Source organism: Hippichthys cyanospilos, chromosome 2 (assembly GCF_059441005.1).
Source record: "Hippichthys cyanospilos isolate Australia breed blue-spotted pipefish chromosome 2, RoL_Hcya_1.0, whole genome shotgun sequence".
Classification (NCBI taxonomy): Eukaryota; Metazoa; Chordata; class Actinopteri; order Syngnathiformes; family Syngnathidae; genus Hippichthys; species Hippichthys cyanospilos.
The window spans coordinates 13653250-13678113 of NC_142370.1; the positions used below are offsets into that span (position 1 = coordinate 13653250).

Genomic DNA, 24864 nt, shown 5'->3' on the forward strand with positions numbered 1-24864 from the left:
AATGATGAGGTGGCCAAAATGTGTGTGGTGATCAAGAGTCAGAAGGCTCTGACAATTTGAGGGTTGCAAGTTTGATTCCCATATCCTTGTGTCTTTGTGTCCCGACTGAGCTTTAACGTTCTTAAAAGTAGAAGTTAGTTCAAATTAAAGCTTACGATTTTATGAAGGGACTATTAGGCAAAGGTGACAAAAGGGGCTAACATTCTTCACTGTATTGCGTTATATTGCCACATGGGTTTAAATATGGGCCTGATAAAAGTAGAGGTACAGATACGACGACTGAATCTTAACTTAATTAAATGTAACTTCAGACTATGAAATGTACAAAAATAAAACGAGAAAATAAACTATCATTGCTTTTGGGTTGGCCACGCTGTCAAAACGCTTTGTAAACTGAACTAACGTTGTGAACTGACTGCTAAATTAGCAAATGATGAATGAAAGAAGAAAAATATTACACCTTACCACGGCGTTTTTCTGGTGAGAAGAATGTATTTTAATGGCCTCGAGCTTGCGGTGGACACATTCGCAACAAATCATTCTCAAAACCATTAATGTAACTTTTCTTAAATAGGTTAGTCAACATTATTTACATAATGTGCTAGGAAACGGTTACAATTCTAAAAGACATGGCGTAGATTGCCATCTAGCGTCTGAGATGCCACATTACATATTTTCATGGTACGACCTGGAACTTACATATTTTCACCATTAGAAATAACAGTGAAAGACATGTTTCATTCCTAAAAAAAAAATACCATTGGACTGTACCAATGCAGTTTGTATACCGCTAGAGTGAGGGCACATGGCACCAATGCAATCCTCAAATATTTTTCCCTGTACAGTATACCACCAAGTACCCTATAAAAACACTGTATACCAAGTAGTTATTGTGCTTACCACTAGAGAGAGCCCTTATTCCAGTGTGTATCATATCTGTATTGTGCAATGCTGTAGCCTACTGTGATTTTGAAGCTGAGTGACTCCGATTTCATTAAAGGGACTGTAAGATTTAGACCGTTTTTCATTAAAAAGGAATCAATTAAATGATTTCAAATTTTAAAAAAAAAAAATTGTAAATGAATGTGTTCTTAGTGACCAACAGTATGTTTTTCCATATAACCTAGGTCTAGTTAACATTAAATTATATTACATAGGGGTGGCAATTTCCGGAGGCGGCCTTGTTTGTTATAGCTACGGACAATGGTAAATGCAGCACCTGCAGCGCCTCCTGCTGTCCGTAATGAAAAATAGTCTAAATCTTACACACTGCCCCTTTTAGGGACAAAGTATGTTCCCACAGTCATACAACACAGTAGGTTTCTGTCATTAACATATACCAGAGGTTGAAAAAAAATACTTGCACTGCAGAAGTGCTGATACTTCTGTTAAACAAACAAAGAAGCAGACAAACTCATGCACTGAATCACAAGTTTTTGGGAGGAAAAAAAAGTAGCGATTTTAAAACGTAAATAAAGTAGTCAATTAATTCAATATTAAGTCTCTGAACATGCATTAGATATGCTTTGTCAGTTTCCAACTTCCCTCACTGGACTATGCAATGCAAAAAGTCTGTCTTGTAATTAATGCTCATGATGAGTCATGACTGCAAGAAATATGTGCTGCTGTTGACCTCAGCTTGCATTGCGGAATTAGATACCGGCAAAAAAAATCCAATCAACATCAATAATTCAGATCTGGGCCATTAGTGCGCACATGGAAACGAATGAACAGAAATGAGACTTTTCTGTCACCATTAGGACACCATTTACTGTCATTTCTGGGAAAATCAATGCCGGCACAGTGTGTGAGTGCTCTTGTCAGCACCTGGCCACTTGACAAGCTTTCACTCCAACAAAAACCTGTTTACGAGCAGGGGATTCACAGATTCAACCTTTAATCAATAATTGGATAACATACACATAGAGCAAAGGGCACTCCACTGCTGTATCATGTTCTTGTGGATCTCTGCAGACTCAAAGGTGGATGAGTTGAAAATGGCAGCACAAGGTGCACCACATACATAAATGTCACATTTATTTGCACCACAGACCAAAAGTCTCACTTTGGTACAGACTTTTTTTTTTTTTTTAAATTACAGTATTTGTTACAGTAAAGAAACAAAATGCTAAATAGTTTTATCTTTTGTGCACATGGGAACCAGCTTGATGACGTTTAAACTCTGACTGCAGAATTTGACTATGAAATGTATTTTTTTTTTATGTTTCAACGACAATAAAACTATTACTATTACGATTATTAAATAATGTGTGTATTATATAATAATCACAATCATAAGTGTTACCTATTATCATATTGTATAAATGTATAATGATATGTTTCTTTTTTTCTACTCTCCCACCACTGACAAAAATACCAACATCCTCGAGTAGCAATTTTTTCAAATAAATCTCAAAATAGAATTTAATAACATTCAACAACATGAAGTCTCTAATAGCAAAGCTTAATCAGTATCTGAAACCTCGAATGAATCAAGCTTTTGCTAATAATAAGCCGCAGGTTTTTTTTTTTTTTCTTAAACATGTTGGAGCATGTGACAGTGATAAACTTCTCAAACAGGCACTGAACTAGAGTTCCAAAATTTCTTGCCAGGCGGCAATTTTTACTGCTGCTCTAATGTCAGTTGGCAGGAGAATGATATACTGAACATTACTTGCATAACCTGCAAGCACAAACCATCAAATGTTGAGGCCCCCACGTGTGATCAAATGAAACCTAAAACAGAACAAAAAAAAGGAAGTATAAAGTGAGGTTTGGGACAGCATGTACTTCCCACTTTGGGATAACTGTATAAATATTATTGAGTAGATTTTTACTTTTACTTCCGGCATTTGAAGATAATCATCTGTTTTTTCTATTCCCTTGTTTGTCAAAATATACACGGTTCATTTTTCACTCACTGACATAAAATGAGTGAATAAAAATGGGCATTGTGAATAACTAAGAGTAATAACATGTTAAATGCTGAACATGTTAAATATAGTAAATTGTGAGTCGGATTTATACAACTGTATAACCAAGTGGTTCTTAAATGGGGGTACTAGTACCCCTGGGGGTATTTTAAGGAATTTTAGGGGATGCTCAAGATTTTAAATAAAACAAACAAACAAACATGAAGAAATCATTTTAAAATAATTATTGAATTAACTGTTTCAGGAAAATATAAGTTCATAAAACAAAATTATCATAAAACAACAGCACATCCAGCACCATAACTGTGAGCACAGGGACACCCCAGGGTTGTGTCCTGAGCCCCCTGTTTTACACACTCTTCACTTATGACTGTGTCCCCTCCCAAAACGACACCGGCAAAATTAAGTATGCAGACAACACTCCAGTCATCGGGCTGATCACTGGTGGGGCTGAGACAGCATACAGGAACGAGGTGGCAGAACTTGCGGCCTGGTGTCGCACCAACGATCTCCACCTCAACACGGACAAAACCAAGAAAATGATCATCGACCCAAGGCGGCGGGTGGAGCCGCACGAACCACTATTCATCAATGTGACTTAGGCGGAGAGAGTGAAAGCCTTCAAATTCCTCGGCACCTACATCAGCGAGGCTCTCACCTGGTCCTGCAACCCTCGACAGATCGTCGAGAAGTCCCAACAAACCCTCTACCCACAAGCCATCCGAATCCTCAACAAATCTCTCACGCCTCTTACTACATGCATAAATAATAGTTTGCTCTAATATTTTGCACTACATGATATTTGCACTATAGTATTATCACCGTTGGATCTGTTGTTGTTTAATTGGTTACTGTATTATTGTTTATGTTATATCATTTATCTGTTTATTTATTGCTCGAACATGGAATGAGCTACTCGGGGAGTGAACGGAATAAGAATTTCATTGTGTGGTATAAAAATACTACACATATAACAACAAAAACTCTGGAATCTTGAATTACACTCGAATGGTTCAAACTTCAACTTATCGTGTGTCACCTCTCGATACCCGTCAAGTTAATGATTTGTTTTTCTGAACACATCTCTACTATGATCCCAGAGCATGACACTTTTAAGTTTCTCTGTGGACATTTATTTATTTACAATTGTTTATTTTTGGGAATAGATCTGACACTTTATGTTGATTATTTTTTCAAGGACAAATATTTACTAATAATTAAGTTAATGATTTGTTTTTGTGGAGATCTCTTCTGTAATGCCAAAACAGGATGCTTCATTTTGAATATTTTATCTGTGGACAAATATTCATTTACAATTATTTCTTTTTGAGAACAGGTCTGACACTTTATGCTTATTATTTTTTTGTGGACAAATATTTTCTATAATTAAGGGTTGTTTTTTTTTTTGATAACAGATTTATTTTCTGATCCAAACGAGGATACTTAAGGTTGATTATTTTTGTGGACCAATACAAATGAAGCTTCAAACGGTCTAAAGTTTAATAAATTAGACACTGGTGGCATGTTTTAAGTCTTATTTTTTAACCCCAAATTGCTCTGCACTGGTTTAGAGGTACTTAGCTGAAAAGATATTTCACAGGGGGACCACTGAAAAAAGGTTGAGAACCGCTGATATTACTAACACTCAAGTACAGATAAAGTCAAGCATTACAATTAGCAGTCGTTTGTTAGTTTTCTTTTTCCGGAATTGTTTGAAAAGGCTGTCACTTTCTGGAAGTACAATGAGTGCAGTACTGTATGGTTTTATGTATTTTATTTTTATAGTACGTACCTACTTTTCAAGCTGTGCAGCATTTGCGGCGGTGGGCGTGGCCATGCTACATGACGCCATCGAACCTCTCCCACTTGCCCGGGTCCCCTTATGTCAGCGGCTTCTCCATTTCTCTTGATCTCCATGCACACACGGATCTTGGAGCCACGTTATTCCACACGGAGGACTGGAAACATGACGAAGGGGAGCAATTTGGTGCGATAGGTGATAACTTTCTTATTGTTGCTCATTTGGATGATGTGTTCCTCGTGCACTTTGGTCACACTCATTTGACGCGACTTGAAGGGCGGAAAAAAAATAATAGTTTTAACATTCTCTCAAGATAATCGTCTCCTTTTATTGTGTTTTTTAGATCAGCATTTGACATTTGATGAGAGTTCCCCGCCATTTCAATTTAGCTCAAAGATGCGCAGTTTAGCACAGTGCTATTCAATGGACAGATATTTGATATGCAGTATACATTTTGTACTTAAGTAAAGTTGGCAAGATATTGGCAGATTCGGACTTTCGCGATCAATACCTCTCAGACAAAACGTCGTCGAAACACCAAAGTCGCCTTTATACCTCCTTCATAACACGGACTACCAGCTACAATGTCAAAAAAAGACATTTGTAAAATATTTAAACCGTTTCTTTCGGTGAAAAGACGCAATTGATCTCTATGAGCAGCAGAGGCTGGGTGAGCGCGCAAGGGACCGTCTGCAAAATACTAGATGAGGAGGGGGAAAAAACAATAACGCCACAATTTGTGATTATGAATTCAACGAACACATCAAAGACATTAACATAATCATATTGAGACAGTGCTTTTGGATAAAAAAAAGCGTTTGTTTAATTTTGGACAATGTTTGTACTTAAAAATCATTAATAAACTGAATATCCATCTATAGCTCCAATATTGTTTAATATAAGGAGTCCAAAATCACTGGGCACATTCATGACATTTTCATGATCACACTACAACACTCGTTTTTTAAATAAATTATTTTGATAAATTTGGGGGATTTATTTTAAATGCTTGTTAATCATTTATACCCTCAAATGAATCAGTGGCTCCCCTTTTTGAGTTGGGGTAAACACTCCTAAATCACTACACCATCAATGAAGTACTCCCAATTATCCAACAACTGCTGGTTTTCTAATAAACTCCTTTGCCTAATTTTAAGAATTTTTTTAAATGCATATTGACCATAATTTGCCAATATATTGATCAATAGCTCTGCTGTTGGTTGAGTTAGAGACTCCAAAATTACCACACAAATCAGTGACATCCCTCCCCTTATGCTACATCCTCTGGTTTTCAAATAAATCCCTCTGCCCAATTTTAAGGATTTTATTTATGATTATTGTTCAATATTTAACCATATATTGATCAATAGCTCTGCTGTTGGTTGTGTTAGGGACTCCAAAATCACCACACACATCAGTGGCATCCCTCCCCTTAGGCTACATTTACTGATTTTGAAATAAAGCCCTCTTCCTATTTTTAAGAATTTTTTTTAATTTATTGATCAATATGTATCAATATATTGATCAATAGCTCTGCTGTTGGTTGGGTTAGGGACTCCAAAATGACCACACACATCAGTGGCATCCCTACCCTTAGGCTACATTCTCTGGTTTTTAAATAAATCTCTTTGCCTAATTTTAAGGAATATTTTATCATTATTGATCAATATTTACCCATAAATTGATCAATAACTCGGCTGTTGATTGATTTAGGGACTCCAAAATCACCAAACACATCAGTGACATCCCTTCCCTTATGTTACATCCTCTGGATTTCAAATAAATCCCTTTGCTTGATTTTAAGGAATATTTTATCATTATTGATCAATATTTAACCATATATTGATCAATAGCTCTGCTGTTGGTTGGGTTAGGGATTCCAAAATCACCACACACATCAGTGACATCTTTCTTCTTACGCTACATTGCCTGGTTTTCAAATAAGTCCCTCTGCCTAATTTTAAGGATTTTTTTATGATTACTGATCAATATATATACACATATATTGATCAATAGCTCTGAGTTTGGTAGGGTTAAAGACTCCAAAGTCACCCCAAACATCAGTGACATCCCTCCCCTTATGCTACATCCTCTGGTTTTCAAATAAATCCCTCTGCCTAATTTTAAGGATTTTATTTATGATTATTGATCAATATTTAACCATATATTGATCAATAGTTCTGCTGTTGGTTGTGTTAGGGACTCCAAAATCACCACACACATCAGTGGCATCCCTCCCCTTAGGCTACATTTACTGATTTTGAAATAAAGCCCTCTTCCTATTTTTAAGAATTTTTTTAAATTTATTGATCAATATGTATCAATATATTGATCAATAGCTCTGCTGTTGGTTGGGTTAGGGACTCCAAAATGACCACACACATCAGTGGCATCCCTACCCTTAGGCTACATTCTCTGGTTTTTAAATAAATCTCTTTGCCTAATTTTAAGGAATATTTTATCATTATTGATCAATATTTACCCATAAATTGATCAATAACTCGGCTGTTGATAGATTTAGGGACTCCAAAATCACCAAACACATCAGTGACATCCCTTCCCTTATGCTACATCCTCTGGATTTCAAATAAATCCCTTTGCTTGATTTTAAGGAATATTTTATCATTATTGATCAATATTTAACCATATATTGATCAATAGCTCTGCTGTTGGTTGGGTTAGGGATTCCAAAATCACCACACACATCAGTGACATCTTTCTTCTTACGCTACATTGCCTGGTTTTCAAATAAGTCCCTCTGCCTAATTTTAAGGATTTTTTTATGATTACTGATCAATATATACACATATATTGATCAATAGCTCTGAGTTTGGTAGGGTTAAAGACTCCAAAGTCACCCCAAACATCAGTGACATCCCTCCCCTTATGCTACATCCTCTGGTTTTCAAATAAATCCCTCTGCCTAATTTTAAGGATTTTATTTATGATTATTGATCAATATTTAACCATATATTGATCAATAGCTCTGCTGTTGGTTGTGTTAGGGACTCCAAAATCACCACACACATCAGTGGCATCCCTCCCCTTAGGCTACATTTACTGATTTTGAAATAAAGCCCTCTTCCTATTTTTAAGAATTTTTTTTAATTTATTGATCAATATGTATCAATATATTGATCAATAGCTCTGCTGTTGGTTGTGTTAGGGACTCCAAAATGACCACACACATCAGTGACACCCCTCCCCCTATGCTACATTCGCTGGTTTTCTAATAAATCCCTCTGCCAAATTTTAAGGATTTTATTTATGATTATTGATCAATATTTAACCATATATTGATCAATAGCTCTGCTGTTGGTTGGGTTAGGGACTCCAAAATCACCACACACATCAGTGGAATCCTTACCCTTAGGCTACATTCTCTGGTTTTCAAATAATTCCCTTTGCCTAATTTTAAGGAATATTTTGTCATTATTGATCAATATTTACCCATATATTGATCAATAGCTCGGCTGTTAATTGGGTTAGGGACTCCAAAATCACCACACACATCAGTGACACCCCTCCCCTTATGCTACATTCGCTGGTTTTCTAATAAATCCCTCTGCCAAATTTTAAGGATTTTTTTATGATTACTGATCAATATTTACCAATATATTGATCAATAGCTCTGAGTTTGGTTGCGTTAAAGACTCCAAAATCACCCCACACATCAGTGACATCCCTCCCCTTATGCTACATCCTCTTGTTTTCAAATAAATCCCTCTGCCTAATTTTAAGGATTTTTTTATGATTATTGATCAATAATTAACCATATATTGATCAATAGCTCTGCTGTTGGTTGGGCTAGGGACTACAAAATCACCACACACATCAGTGGCATCCCTCCCATTAGGCTACATTTCCTGGTTTTGAAAATAGACCCTCTGCCTAATTTTAAGGAATATTTTATCATTATTGGTCAATATTTACCCATATATTGATCAATAGCTCTGCTGTTGGTTGGGCTAGGGACTCCAAAGTCACCCCACACATCAATGACATCCCTCTCCTTATGCTACATTCTCTGGTTTTCAAATATATCCCTCTGCCTAATTTTAAGGATTTTTTTTATGATTATTGATCAATAATTACCCATATATTGATCAATAGCTCTGCTGTTGGTTGGGTTAGGGACTCCAAAATCACCAAACACATCGGTGGTATCCCATCCCTTATGCTACATTCCCTGGTTTTCAGATTAATCTCTTTGCCTAATTTTAAGATTTTTTTTTACTATTATTGATCAATATTTACAAATATATTGATCAGTAGCTCTGAGTTTGGTTGAGTTAAGGACCCCAAAATCACCACACACACCGATGACATCCCTCTCCTTATGCTACATCCTCTGGTTTTCATATATATCCCTCTGCCTAATTTTAAGATATTTTTTATGATTAATGATCAATATTTACCCATATATTGATCAATAGCTCTGCTGTTGATTGGGTTAGGGACTCCAAACTCACCAAACACATTAGTGACATCCCTCCCCCTATGCTACATTCGCTGGTTTAAAAAAAAAAACCTCTGCCAAATTTTAAGGATTTTTTTATGATTACTGATCAATATTTACCAATATATTGATCAATAGCTCTGAGTTTGGTTTGGTTAGGGACTCCAAAATCACCACACACATCAGTGGCATCTCTCCCATTAAGCTACATTCTCTGGTTTTCAAATAAATCTCTTTACCAGATTTTAAGGATTTTTTTTATATTATTGATTAATATTTACCCATATATTGATCAATAGCTCTGCTGTTGGTCAGGTTAGAGACTCCAAAATCAACACACACATCAGTGGCATCCCTACCCTTATGCTACATTCTCTGGTTTTCAAATAATTCCCTCTGCCTATTTTTAAAGAATATTTTATTATTATTAATCAATATTTACACATATATTGATCAATAGCTCGGCTGTTGGTTGGGTTAGGGACTACAAAATCACCACACACATCAGTGGCATCCCTCCCATTAGGCTACATTTCCTGGTTTTGAAATTAGTCCCTCTGCCTAATTTTAAGGATTTTTTTATGATTATGGATCAATATTTACCTATATATTGATCAATAGCTCTGCTGTTGAGTGGGTTAGGGACTCCAAAATCACCAAACACATTAGGGACATCCCTACCCTTATGCTACAACCTCTTGTTTTCAAATAAATCCCTCTGCCTAATTTTAAGGATTTTTTTATGATTATTGATCAATATGTATCAATATATTGATCAATAACTTTGCTGTTAGTTGAGTTAGAGACTCCAAATTCCCCAAAAACATCAATGAACATCCCTTCATGCTACATTCTTTGGTTTTCAAATAAATCCCTCTGCCTATTTTTAAGGATTTTTTTTTTTTATTAATATTGAGCAATATTTACTCATATACTGATCAATAGCTTTGCTGTTGGTTGGGTTAGGGACTCCAAAATCACCAAACACATCGGTGGTATCCCACCCCTTTATGCTACATTCCCCGGTTTTAAGATTAATCTCTTTGTCTAATTTTAAGGAATTATTTACTATTATTGATCAATATTTACTAATATATTGATCAATAGCTCTGAGTTTGGTGCGGTAAGGGACCCCAAAATCATCGCACACATCAGTGACACCCCTCCCCTTATGCTACATTCTTTGGTTTTCAAATAAATCCCTCTGCCTAATTTTAAGAGTTTTATTTATGATTATTGATCAATATTTACCCATCCTTAAAATCCTTAAAATTAGGCAGAGGGATTTATTTGAAAACCAGAGGTTGTAGCATAAGGGTAGGGATGTCACTAATGTGTTTTGTGATTTTGGAGTCCCTAACCCAACCAACAGCAGAGCTATTGATCAATATATGGGTAAATATTGATCAATAATGATAAAATATTCCTTAAAATTAGGCAAAGGGATTTATTTGAAAACCAGAGGATGTAGCATAAGAGGAGTGATGTCACTAATGTGTTAGGTGAGTTTGGAGTCCCTAACCCAATCAACAACAGAGCTATTGATCAATATATGGATAAATATTGATCAATAACCATAAAAAAAATCCTTAAAACTTGGAAAAGAGATTTATTTGAAAACCAGAGAATGTAGCATAAGGGGAAGGTTGTCACCGAGTTGTGTGGTGTTTTTGGAATCTCTAACCCAACCAACAGCAGAGCTATTGATCAATATATGGGTAATTATTGATCAAGAATCATTAAAAAATCCTTAAAATTAGGCAGAGGGATTTTTTTGTAAACCAGAGGATGTAGCAAAAAGGGAGGGATGTCGCTGATGTGTGGGGTGACTTTGGAGTCCCTAACCCAACCAACAGCAGAGCTATTGATCAATATATGGGTAAATATTGATCAATAACCATAAAAAATTCCTTAAAATTAGGCAGAGGGATTTTTTTTGAAAACCAGAAATTGTAGCCTAAGGGTAAGGATGCCACTAATGTGTTTGGTGATTTTGGAATCCCTAACTCAATCAACAGCAGAGCTATTGATCAATATATGGGTAATTATTGATCAATAATCATAAAAAAATCCTTAAAATTAGGCAGAGGGATTTATTTGTAAACCAGAGGATGTAGCATAAGGGGATGGATGTCACTGATGTGTGGGGTGACTTTGGAGTCCCTAACCCAACCAACAGCAGAGCTATTGATCAATATATGGGTAAATATTGATCAATAACCATAAAAAATTCCTTAAAATTAGGCAGAGGGACTTATTTCAAAACCAGGAAATGTAGCCTCATGGGAGGGATGCCACTGATGTGTGTGGTGATTTTGTAGTCCCTAACCCAACCAACAGCAGAGCTATTGATCAATATATGGGTAATTATTGATCAATAATCATAAAAAAATCCTTAAAATTAGGCAGAGGGATATATTTGAAAACCAGAGGATGTAGCATAAGGAGAGGGATGTCATCGATGTGTGTGGTGATTTTGGAATCCCTAACCCAACCAAACTCAGAGCTATTGATCAATATATGTGTAAATATTGATCAATAGTCATAAAAAAAATCCTTAAAATTAGGCAGAGGGTATTATTTGAAATCCAGAGAATGTAGCCTAAGGGGAGGTAAGCCACTGTTGTGTGCCGTGATTTTGGAGTCTCTAACCCAACCAACAGCAGAGCTATTGATCAATATATTGATAAATATTGATCAATAAACAAAAAAAATCCTTAAAATTAAGCAGAGGGATTTATTTGAAAACCAGAGGATGTAGCATAAGGGTAGGGATGTCCCTAATGTGTTTGGTGAGTTTGGAGTCCCTAACCCAATCAACAGCAGAGCTATTGATCAATATATGGGTAAATATTGATCAATAATCATAAAACAATCCTTAAAATTAGGCAGAGGGATTTATTTGAAAACCAGAGGATGTAGCACAGGGTAGGGATGAACCTAATGTGTTTGGTGAGTTTGGAGTCCCTAACCCAATCAACAGCAGAGCTATTGATCAATATATGGGTAAATATTGATCAATAATCATAAAAAAATCCTTAAAATTAGGCAGAGGGATTTATTTGAAAACCAGAGGTTGTAGCATAAGGGTAGGGATGTCACTAATGTGTTTGGTGAGTTTGGAGTCCCTAACCCAATCAACAGCAGAGCTATTGATCAATATATGGGTAATTATTGATCAATAACTATAAAAAATTCCTTAAAATTAGGCAGAGGGATTTATTTGAAAACCAGAGGTTGTAGCATAAGGGTAGGAATGTCACTAATGTGTTTGGTGAGTTTGGAGTCCCTAACCCAATCAACAGCAGAGCTATTGATCAATATATGGGTAATTATTGATCAATAACTATAAAAAATTCCTTAAAATTAGGCAGAGGGCTTTATTTGAAAACCAGAGGATGTAGCCTAAGGGTAAGGATGCCACTGATGTGTGTGGTGATTTTGGAGTCCCTAACCCAACCAACAGCAGAGCTATTGATCAATATATGGGTAATTATTGATCAATAATCATAAAAAACATCCTTAAAATTAGGCAGAGGGATTTTTTTGAAAACCAGAGGATGTAGCATAAGGGGAGGGGTGTCACTGATGTGTGGGGTGACTTTGGAGTCTTTAACCCAACCAAACTCAGAGCTATTGATCAATATAATGGTAAATATTGATCAGTAATCATAAAAAAATCCTTAAAATTTTGCAGAGGGATTTATTTGAAAACCAAAGAATGTAGCATAAGGCGAGGGGTGTCACTGTTGTCTGTGGTGATTTTGGAGTCCCTAACTCAACCAACAGCAGAGCTATTAATCAATATATTGGTAAATTATGGTCAATATGCATTTAAAAAATCCTTAAAATTAGGCAAAGGAATTTATTAGAAAACCAGCAGTTGTTGCATAATTGGGAGTACTTCATTGATGGTTGTAGTGATTTAGGAGGGTTTACCCCAACTCAAAAAGGGGAGCCACTGATTCTTTTTGAGGGTATAAATGATTAACAAGCATTTAAAATAAAGCCCCAAAATTTATCAAAATAATTCATTTAAAAAACGAGTGTTGTAGTGCGATCATGAAAATGTCATGAATACCCAGTGATTTTGGACTCCTTATATTAAACAATATTGGAGCTATAGATGAATATACAGTTTATTAATGATTTTTAAGTACACAAATTATCCAAAATTAAACAAACGCTTTTTTTATTCAAAAGCACTGTCCCAATATGATTATGTTAATGTCTTTGATTTGTTCGTTGAATTCATAATCACAAATTGTGGCGTTATTGTTTTTTTCCCCCTCCTCATCTAGTAATTTGCAGACTGTCCCTTGCGCGCTCGCCCAGCCTCTGCTGCTCATAGAGCTCAATTGCGTCTTTTCACCGAAAGAAACGGTTTAAATATTTTACAAATGTCTTTTTTTGACATTGTAGCTGGTAGTCTGTGTTACGAAGGAGGCATAAAGGCGACTTTGGTGTTTCGACGACGTTTTATCTGAGAGGTATTGATCGCGAAAGTCCGAATCTGCCAATATCTTGCCAACTTTACTTAAGTACATTTTGTTCTCAATTTTTAAATTGGTTTCTATTTTTTTTCCAATTAACTGAAAATGTCAAGACGTGTCTTGGCATGTAATGACATAAACATACAACAATTCTAGTACTGTCGTGTTCTTGCTTCATTGATCCTATTTACAATTGGAAAGACAGCATTGGGAGCTGAAAATCGAGATAGCTAACTATGTGTTTCATTTTGGATGTCTTACTTCATTTGGTGTCAAAACATAGACTAAAGCTTTTACATTGCACTTTAGCACACCATGCAATTGTTCTTTATTTACGTTAGTAACAAATTACAACCAAATAGCGTTTACGTATTAGACTAAAGTGTATGAAGCTGAATGAAACTCAGTGAAACACAGCTACCTCTAAAGCAATCTTGTACAATAGTTCTACCAGAACCTCCAAAGCACCTTAATTTATTTATTTATTTTTAATTTTTTATAGTGTTTTAATCTGCAAATGGTACAGTTGCAATTTTTTTGTTGAGTTATGGAATGTTTCATTGTTAACAAAAGAAAGAAAATACAATGAATTAGCAACGTCATGAGTGTCTCGTGCTTTTTGCATTTGTAATGCATTTGTACATCTGGTCCTCTATTCAGTCATCTGATATGCCATTTCATGACCTTTGCCAAGAACAGTACCGCACGAAAAGCTCTGTGACAATTAAACACTCTCTATTCATGAAGCTGTTTAACCCCCGATTTTTGTGTCGAAAGAATCATATTTTCTTATTGAAAATTGAAGAAGGCATTCAACAGACTCCTAAAGTGAAATCAGTGATTTGTTTCCCAATAAATGATGTTTGAAGAAAAATGCTAGGAAGGGTGGGGGACAATGTCTGGCAGTTTACCCTTCTCCACTACATAAAAAATCGAGCATCTTTGTTAGTTAGCTAGCTACCTGGCCATTGCCTACATCCTAAAATTTTGTATTCCCCGAATGCTGCTGTGTATACAACATCTTAGTGTCGTATCTAGATTCACAAGAGAAAGAGATAATACAGTGGACGAGCGCACCGTCCGTCCACCTATGAAAATCAGCTCAGGAAGTCTCTCAGAGCTTGTGAACTAGCTGGTGGCGAGCACCTCTCATTGTTATGTTGAAAGCTCCAGCAATAATACTATGGGATATATTCCAGACACTGAAGGGTTTAAGACAATGTAATATTTTATAATAATCCATCATATTTATATTATACAACAATCCATACATATTTGAATATAAATGGTGGCTACAGCATGCACAGAGAATATAACAATACTCATTACGCTATATGAATTTTTGCCTCTGTATTTTTTGGATCTCGGTTAGCTAAGGTTCACAAAGCAGCAGGAGCAGCACATTATCCATTATTGGAAGAAAAAACAATGGTAAAAACTTTGAAATTCTTCACGTTCTATTTAATTAGCTCATTAAGAGGTTTTTACTTTACAATATGTTAGAGCAGTGGTTGTTAATCGACTTTCAATATCTAACAGCCAAAAAACACTTTTTTTTCAGCCAAGTAACCCTAAACCGCCTATTGTATTTTAGGATAAAAAGCTTCAAACATGCTTTTGTGCCATTCATGTCCGATTTATTAAACTCTGAAACTGTATTTGGAGTGGTATCTATAGCGAGTAAATTGTAAATTGTGTACCAATATTGGTTTTATTCCTGACTCTGACTCTGTCTACAGGGGAATTAATGACTAATGACAATCTGTATCGGTATAAAACTTGACAAAATAAAGGCGTGCCGCATTTTGCAAAGGAGTTGCAATATTTAGCAATACATGTTCCAATTAATTTTCTTTTAATTTGAGAAGAAAATGTAATGTTTCTGCCATGGCTTTAAAAAGCATTCTTAGATTTGCTGATACCTTCAGGAACCCTGTTAAAATTTCGTGTACTCCAATAAGTGCCTTCATATACCCCCAGGGGACTTGTATCCCAATTTGAGAACCAATGTAGAATGTTCTTAAGAAATCTGATAAAATGTTCAAAGATAATTCAAGATAAATGATTTTATTTTCAGGTTTGGTCACAGAACGAATTCCACTATCCACTATGCCGGCAACATAAAGTGACACTGAGAACGTATGACTTGAGTTTCATTTAATGGCAGAACCTATTTATTCCAAACATTTGATTTACATATTGCACCTGTACATCAACTGTTGATGTTTTTGGTTGGGGGTGCGCTTCGATATATTTTCTTAAAAGGTTGGGAAACGCTGCAAATCCTGTTGAAACTCGCCTTGGCATTGTCATAGATAAAACTGACGTTACGTCTGTGTACTATCTTGCTCATAAGGTCATATTTGTGTTCAGACAGGATGGCTCCCGACAACAACTCAGTGAAATGTTTTTGACACCGTTTTGGAACGAAAGAGACATATTTCGGGATGACGGCGTTACAGTTTTCGAGCGCGATGGAATCGCCCGACCCCTGCCACAGCAAGCACCACATCGATTCCAGGAAAAGTCCCGTGATCAGCGCCATCATGTTCGGCGCGGGCCTCCTGGGCAACGTGGCCGCCCTGGTGATCCTGGAGATCCGGCGCCGGCGAGAAGCGAAGGCCGCAGACAGTCGACGGCGGGCGCTTTTCCACATCCTCATCACGTCGCTGGTGCTCACGGACTTGGGCGGAACCTGTTTGGTCAGCCCACTAGTGCAGCTGTCATACTCACACAACATCACCTTGGAGGGAATGTCACCCAAAACTCACGGGGTATGCGCCTACTTTGGATTCAGCATGACCTTCTTCAGCTTGGCAACCATGTCTCTTCTCCTTATGATGGCGCTCGAACGGTGCTTGGCTATCGGCTGCCCCTACCTGTACGCTCGCCACGTCACCAAAAAACTAGCCTACATCACAATTCCAGTGGTGTTTTTAGCGGCCATTCTATTCTGTCTCCTCCCTTTTGTTGGATTTGGGAAATATGTGCAGTATTGCCCCGGCACTTGGTGCTTCATTGACATGAATCCAGAGAAGACAAAAGACCATGTCTACGCCAACCTGTACGCCACGGTGATGTTAGTACTGGTGCTGTCCATAGTGGCGTGCAACGCCTTTGTGGGTTATCAGCTGCTGCGTATGTACCAGCGCCGAAGAAGGAACGGAGGCTCCGTCATGGCCAGCACACGCTCTAACAGCGAGCGCAGACCCATGTCCATGGCGGAAGAGGTGGAGCATCTCATCCTACTGGTCTTCATGACGGCCATCTTCATCATCTGTACGCTGCCCCTAGTGGTAAGAGCGCAGCAACAGGCACATAGTCACACAATGGAAACACATTTCAAGTCGAGCCAAAAAAAAACGATCTCAATTAAGAGAACTATAATGAGCTCTTATACCAGCATTGATGGCTATAGACGTCAAAGATCCGTTTTGACTCAGTTGTGGTGAAGTTGTAATAAAAGTTCAACAAAAAAATGCCTTGCAAATAGCTACCTAGAGTAAGCACTTAGTGGAAAACCACACAAGTACCAACGTACTAAAATCTCTACGTAATCTATTAGATTTGTGTTTTTAATTTGCATGAACATAAATTACACTAAATATTTGTATGTAATAATATTTGTGCTTATTTTCCATCGTAGACTAAAAGGTAATTGCACATCCATTACAGTGGATGACATTCACAATTGAAATCTTTTCTGTTACAGACTAACTCTTTCCACTTCCGATGTGATCCCGTAATCCAAGTTTATAACACTGTCCAATATCGAGCCAGTATGATATCTGATAATAAACATGATTTCATTTACATTTTAGAATGAAATGCTAGAAGAGACATTATCAAATGATACTATTCAAACCAAGAATAATAGTCAGCAACAGTAGGAAGGTAGGACAAAATATGACCTATTATGAGCTGCTACTACACTAGAAGAAAATGAAATGGATCTTGACAAAAAAAAAACATTAAAGTCTAGTTAAAAAAAATGCTCTTGAAGAAGAAAATAACATTTCACGTTTACTTCGATACATTCAGATTTCATGTTCTATGCTCAGTATATTATGACCCAAATCGCACAAGCAATATCTGAACAAAAATGCTACTGTGAAATTTAAAGGTATTTTGCGTTAAAACAACTCTGACAATCACAATTTAGCTAAAAAAAAAAACAAACAAATATAAATTATACAAGTACCAATACCATTGATACTTTCACACAAAATTTTCCTCAAAAAACAAAGACAGATAAAATATTAAAGATTTATATATTCTTATATAGCATATTTATATATATTTTATATAATATGGCCCCTTTCCTTAAAATGTCATGCAATTTATCACAATTTTCCATTCTTGCGATTTCTACATGAAACTGCTCAAAAAGAACGGGCGACGGCCGGCTGCCATCGCCATATCACAAGTGCCATTAGCTTGAAATAAAGCTAGGTTTTGGGCTGGAGCTGATACTTGTTATCGGTACGCGCCCAACCCTAAAAACAACCTAATAAATGTTTTTAATATGCTTTTTAGTTGGAAAAAAACTTTTTTTTTTTGTAATAATAATTGCGGAGAGCAAAACATAGCTTCACTTAATGTATTTTCCCTCTTTGTTCTTTATCTTGCATTGGCAGTTTAAGCAGTTTAAAAATGCATTACTGCCACCAGCTGATATTGTGTTAGCACTGCAAGGACTCCGAGGTGGATTGATTTTGGCTAGATGTTGTGAAGTGTGCTGCCTCCATCTCGTGAATCTTTTGCATTAGAAGAAGCAGCCTTAGCCATCTGCCCAAAGCTTGTTTCAGTTTCCATGCGCTCATTGTCCCAGTGTTATCACTGATAAGGCAGAATATTTAAATGAGACATCAGTGCCATAAAAGGTCAGCGATTGGCTCATTTTGTAGTATAACGTGCTGTTTCTGTGAAGTTTTGTCATCTATATTTACCTTAAACGATCTTCATTTTGTTTAATTGGCTTCAGAGTCTTTTTTCATGTTTAGGCACAATATCGGCACTGAAACTGTTGTTACAGTGCAAAAGAAAACACAATTTCGCCTCTTCTGCAGATGGCCTATTGTTGCCCTGCAGGAAGATTCCAGAAAACCTATTCAGCGTTCCTAAATAAAGTGATCGAATTATTCATCAACAGCAACACAGAGACATTGCAGGGACATTATTTAACAATGCTCCAGACTACTAGAAATATATTATTTATCACAAGCTTATTCTATACTCTGATAGATTGAGCAATATGACACTACAGGTCGCTCTGATCCAACAGGATCACGTTGCCTTTTTCAGCTAATATAATAGACGGGCTGTGGGGATTGTGCGCCGCCAGTTGTTTATGATTGTCCATAAACATAAAGAAACAAAGCTTATTGGCAGAGAGAAATGATACATGGAATGAAAAAGGCCTACAGTGATCAAATTTAACGAAACATCTTTTGAGTAGTATGTTTCACACATGTGCGGCACAGTGGAAGACTGGTTGGTATGTCCACCTCATAGTTCAGAGGTCCCAGGTTCAATTCCGACTCTGGCCTTCCTCTGTGGTGTTTGCATGTTCTCGCGGTACCGTGTGGCTTTCCTCTGGTTTCCTCCCATATTCCAAAATAACATATGGAAAGTATAGCGAATAATCTAAATTGCCCTTTGGTGAGACTGTGTTATTGTGAGAGTCAATTGTTGTTTGTTTTTGGGTGCCCTGCATTTGTCCGCTTATCCTAACTAGGGTCGCCGGCTTGAAGGTACACCCTCGCAGGGTACACCCTGAATTTCTACTTGAGTGTTAGTAATATCAGCGGTTCTCAACCTTTTTTCAGTGAAATATCTTTTCAGCTAAGTACCTCTAAACTAGTGCAGGGGACAAACAACTATTCACACTCACAACCACACCAAAGGGCAATTTGGAGATTTCGATACACCTTACCATGCATGTTTTTTGTTTTGTTTTGTTTTTTTGGAACGCGAGAAGAGAATGGGGTACCGGGAGAAGACCCACACCGCACGGGGCAAACATACAAACTCCACACAGGAGGGCCTCTGAACTGTGAGGCAGACGTGCCTCATTTTAGACAAAATAATAGATTTTTAATGCTGAAAGGGCTCAATATCCATTTAGCCAACTTAATAGCTAACTAACAAAATAATACATAAATAAATGTTTTGTGTTTTCCCCAAACGCGATTTATGTCAGTAAAAATGAAAATTGAGCTTTTGACGTACAGTATGCTAACCCTACACACGTTCCCTTTAAAAGGATATATAATACACACATGGCAGTAGCTCAAAAATGGATAAAGTTGAAATCCCCGGTTTTGAGAAAAACACGTTTTAAGTGTTGCCACATCTATCATAAACTGCGCACGTGGTCAACGAATAATTTCCTTCCGTACACTTTGTTTACAATTTGAACCTTTTGCCTTCTAGGAGATTGTTTTTGTCTAAATCCTAAAATGGACACTGTGCTTGTTTTGTTTTTTCATTTGCCAGCTTCCTCTTTGGGAAAAAGTAGACGCCATCCTACAACAGTCAAACCTGTTTTCAGGCCACAATATGGTTGTACTTAGCAGTGTAATGCTACGTTGAAAATCATAGTTCAGTTCGTGCCTAAGTTTTAAATTCTTGTTGCAATTGGGAAATTGAAAGAAAACAAAATGAAAGGTATTTTATGTGTACAGGGACAGATTTAAGGACATTTTAAACATGAAGGTCAAATCCTTTCTTTTACTGCAAAGTGCACCATCAGTAGGTTGCATTATTTTTTTAATGTAAACAAGTGCAGCAGTAACAGTTTTATGAGGCGAGATTATTATGCAATAAAGACACTAATAAAAAGGCCTTCTGTTTAACAGCAGTGCAAAGTGGCTATTCGGCCAATAACCTAGAGGGAAACAATGATTTGTGCGTGAATGGACCGAGGACAAACTATTGTCAGGTGACTGAAACTCACCGGGCATTGTTCCCCTGTGACCCCCCTCGAGATCAACAGCAGAAATTTCAAAACGTGTAAACCCGTCATGGCTTCCATGGATTGTATTCATGTAATATTTGAAGGAGGTTGCTTTCGTTATCCTCGGGCCATATTACACAATACCATTGAATATTTATCTGTCATTAAGCTTTGTAGTGATAACGGTGCTGTAAACAATACAATAACATATGTCAATAGTCACGGCAAGCCCTGGAGAAAGTTGATTATTGTTTAATGCACACAATCACTTGGATGGTATTTTCCACCAGGCAGGTTCAGTTTGGTGAACACCGGTTTGACAAAATACACGTGATTAATTTTAAGTATGGTGCGGTTGTGAGTCACTGACCGTTACAGTGGCTCGCGCTTCAGAGTGGGGGTTCACTTTCCACTCAGGAGAGGACTGAATGGTTTTCTGCCTCTTCACTGATGTGAAGTCACACGACACTGGAACCAACAACCAAGATCATTACAATCAGTTGCAAAATGCTGGTTGGGGAGGAAATCTTTTTTTGGCTCTTTATGAGTTTCGGCACCCTGCAGTGGAAACACAAAGCAGATGGCTGAAATGGACTGGAACTAGGTGGAAACATGAACTTCCTTCACTCCGGCGGTAAAAATAAAGTCAAAACAACAAGTAAGGTGTAAAGTCAGAGATATTCTTCTGAGATTCAGAGTATTAATTTTATGCTCTGTAGTGGACATTTGATTTTTGGTCTATATTTTTGAGTCATCTTCTGAGACCTACCCTAGTAAGTCTTAGTGTGCTCATTCGAGTACAACTTGGACTTTCCAGTGATGTCTCATACTGGATGTTTGTGTGAGTTGCAAGACTTTGCTGTCTTGCTGAGACAAAATGGACACAACAGTGGACACAAATGAATGGGTTGGCTCTCAGGAGAATACATTTCATGAGACATTTCAGAACACAAAGCAATTAAGAATTCCATTGTCATACAAACCATTTATACTGAGATATTGTTGTCATCGTTTCAATTCATTCGCGAAGGTACTTGCTGTATAATTTGGGTGTGTCTTGTTGAACACAACACTGGTATTCTGTATAAATGGCAACAAGTGGATACACAGGTTTTGTTGTACCGGCCTTAATCTGGATTGTCTCCCATTTCACACCGTTCACGGCCCCAAAATAGTGTCGCGCCGTCAAAACTGAATATACAGCCAAGATGATGTAAGAGCTGACTTACGTCTCATTACAGATTCGCGTGTACATCAATTCGGTTGGGGTTCGGACCGAGTCCCACCCTTTGGACCTGATTGCGCTCCGTTTCATCTCAGTCAACTCCATCATTGACCCCTGGGTCTTCATCCTCCTCTCTCCTGGCGTGCTGCACTTTTGCTGGGCCTCCATCTGCAGATCCCCCCGGAGAACTTTGAAGCCTTCTCGACTCAAATCATCAAGGGCCAAAGAAGCGCAGGCAAATGTTGAACTGTCGTGCCCAGAAATGGAATACACAGAAACTTTGACACCAGAAAATGTATGACTTGGATTTTGTGCTTTTTTTATTTTGATAGTTCTATTTATTTTAGCTCTCAAAAGGTCACAAAGTTGGATTCCCTTGTTAATCACATGAGGCACAGAAATGTTGAACGTTTTGTTTATCTATTTTTGAGCAGTTCCACTTTTATCAGCTGCTGACACTTCCTTATCATGTCCGGGTTGTTTCTATACTACTTGTAGTTCACGGTGCGTGCAAGTGTCAATTGTTTTTGGCTGTGAGTTTTAAGTACTTGAGGATTTGTGTTTAAAGGGTATGTTTGAGAGTTGTTTGTTGCAGGGCCTGTCTGAAACTTATTATTTATTAGATCGATGCTCATTCTGATATTTGGCAGTGTAAAATTATGATTATTGGGCTGATTACTTTAAAACATATATAATAGAAATATTTATTTTTGGTCCGCCAACCCATATAACACTAAGAATACTAAGGAGGGGGTTGTTAATGAGGGGAAAAAAACGACCAATAAAAGCAAAACTGGGCTGACTATTAGCACTTTTCATGAAAGAAAAATGCACCATGGAATAGAGGGAACCCACACAAAGTCGTTGTGGGTTTTTTTGTTTGTTGTCCACTTATGTGCCTAGGCCAATGATGTCCTCACAGTATTGTTTTTAACTCAAACTCATTCAGTATTGTATTTGCTGAAAATCCTTGAATGCATCTCTTGCACAGTCAAAGTGAGATGCAGCTAATAATAGCCTTAGAGCAGGGGTGTCAAAAATACGGCCCGTGGGCTGATTCTGGCCCGCAAATGGGTTTAATCCCGTGAGATTGTTTTGTAAAGTAAAAAAAAAAAAGAAAAATAATAAATGAAAAACTTGAAATGTTTTATTATTAATAGTGGTGTTGTACTTGTTTTATTCTGGACAGTATTAAAAAAAAGCATAATACATTTGAAGTTGTTTTAAAGTTATATAAATATATATACCGTGATTTTATTGGTCTGACCCACTTGGGAAGAGATTTGCCTCCATGGGGGCCGCAAGCTTAAACAATTTTGACACCCCTGCTGTCAAGTCTACTTTGACGTCGTTTCGTTTTTTCCCTCACATTTTTTTGTGTGTTACTGCCAATAGCTCAATTTAATGACAGCATTTGTGGAAAGTACTCATGCGCATACTTGTTTGTCCATGTGGGATGTTTACTGCATTATTTAGGCGAGTATGCCGGCGAATACTATTGATGAGCCTCATGTGCAGGTGGTTTGTTTGTATTGAAAAATTTAACTACTGAAAACAGTTGTTTATCTCCCATGGGCTCATGAGCGTGTACATTCTATTTGGATTGCGTTTTATGATGCTCTCTGTTTTAAGTGTTCTGTGATTCTTATGGCGTCTGTAGGCTGTTACAAACCCCTTTTAGTGAGGGGTGTCAATCAGTGACATATTTCCAGTATTCATAACATTGCTGGAGCCCTTTTGCTCACTGTACAGTACGTACCAAAAATGCAAATGAGGCCACCACACAAACACTTTAATCATCCATATTGGGCCGGATGTGGCCACGGGCCAGGAGTTTGACATATGCTTGATGCCCGAAACCGCTTAAAAAAGCTATTTTGTTGTTCATTTACATTCTGTGCATGTGATGTGTGTTACCACTTTGTCATTATGTACTCTCTAATTTAAGGGCAAGTCAAACCAAGTTTTCTTGACCATGACATGTTCTATGCACCCGCCATTAATTTAATACGACATTGTGATTATCCACCTTTGTCTAAACATATTATAATTCATATTATGTTTGCAGAATATGAATTAAAAAGCAAGATCCACCTGTTTTAACCCATGTTGGAGGGCGACCATTTTACCACTTGTTGTGGAGTGACCGTGACTTGACAGTTGCTCAGATAATGAATCACGGCTCGCCATCTTTTAATCCCAAACTAAGCCCCGAAAAACTGTCATGTCATTTTCAGTTCATAGCGCATGGCAAAATGGCCACCCTCTGAGATGGGTATAAATGGGTAGATTTTGCGGCTTGATTATTTCCCACAAACACAATATTCATCTCAATACTGTTTTTAGGCTGCATAGAAGATTTAAAAAAAAAATAACAGCATTGCCTCATTAGGAAATGTAATGACAGGAAAAGCAGAGCGCAACATTCAGTCATGACAGTTTATTTTAGGAGTTTTAAAGTGGGTAGGAACCAGAATATGCTTCAAGCCTACTTAAAAAATAGATACTATTTTCATTTTTTTTTACCAATGTCATTTTTATTAGAATTGAACGAATTTCCTCCAAAAAGTAAATAAATAGGACAAATATTCGATTTTGACAGTCTAATCAGACTTATGTATGAAATCTACATTTCAGAAATGACAAATGCTTGAAAGCAACGCTATGTAATTGTTGATGTAATGTGGAAGTCTTGTGCCATGTAAGGATGTAATTACTTGCTCTATATGGAAGTGAGCTCAATGAATGCGCCTGTGTCATCCAGTAAATATTTGGTCCAACCTGCTCCGTTGCCATTTTCGTTCTCTCGCTCTCACACAAACACTCACAAATTGATTCCATATTGTGGAAATTACCACCGATGTGCCTGGCTCGCATATGTAAATCAACCTATTTCCATAAGTATTAGGACAACGAGTGGGTTTTATATTCAGCATTTGACTTTGTTACCGGGTCCTAATCCCAGCCATGTGTGTCACAACTGTTTCGCAATCAT

At 37.2% G+C, this 24864-nt stretch overlaps 1 protein-coding gene across 2 annotated transcripts; it reads left to right on the forward strand.

Annotated features, from left to right (window-relative positions):
• Nucleotides 1-4774: 4774 nt before the first annotated feature.
• Nucleotides 4775-24628, forward strand: ptger2a (prostaglandin E receptor 2a (subtype EP2)). 2 transcript variants are annotated; one of them, XM_088441709.1, is made up of 3 exons: nt 4775-4929; nt 16060-16982; nt 21886-24628. In XM_088441709.1, the coding sequence occupies exons 2-3, from the start codon at nt 16134-16136 to the stop codon at nt 22168-22170; spliced, it is 1134 nt and encodes a 377-aa protein (XP_088297835.1). In that variant the 5' UTR covers nt 4775-4929; nt 16060-16133; the 3' UTR covers nt 22171-24628. The 2 variants fall into 2 exon arrangements, with proteins under 2 accessions (XP_088297835.1, XP_088297844.1); XM_088441718.1 differs by having other exon boundaries at nt 4863-4920.
• Nucleotides 24629-24864: the final 236 nt, after the last annotated feature.

Bases quoted from the DNA above. Each gene is read 5' to 3' on its own strand.
- ptger2a (XM_088441709.1), top strand. From the start codon at position 16,134: ATGACGGCGTTACAGTTTTCGAGCGCGATGGAATCGCCCGACCCCTGC. The intron at 16,983-21,885 runs GTAAGAGCGCAG...GTCTCATTACAG, and splicing joins TCTGTACGCTGCCCCTAGTG to ATTCGCGTGTACATCAATTC.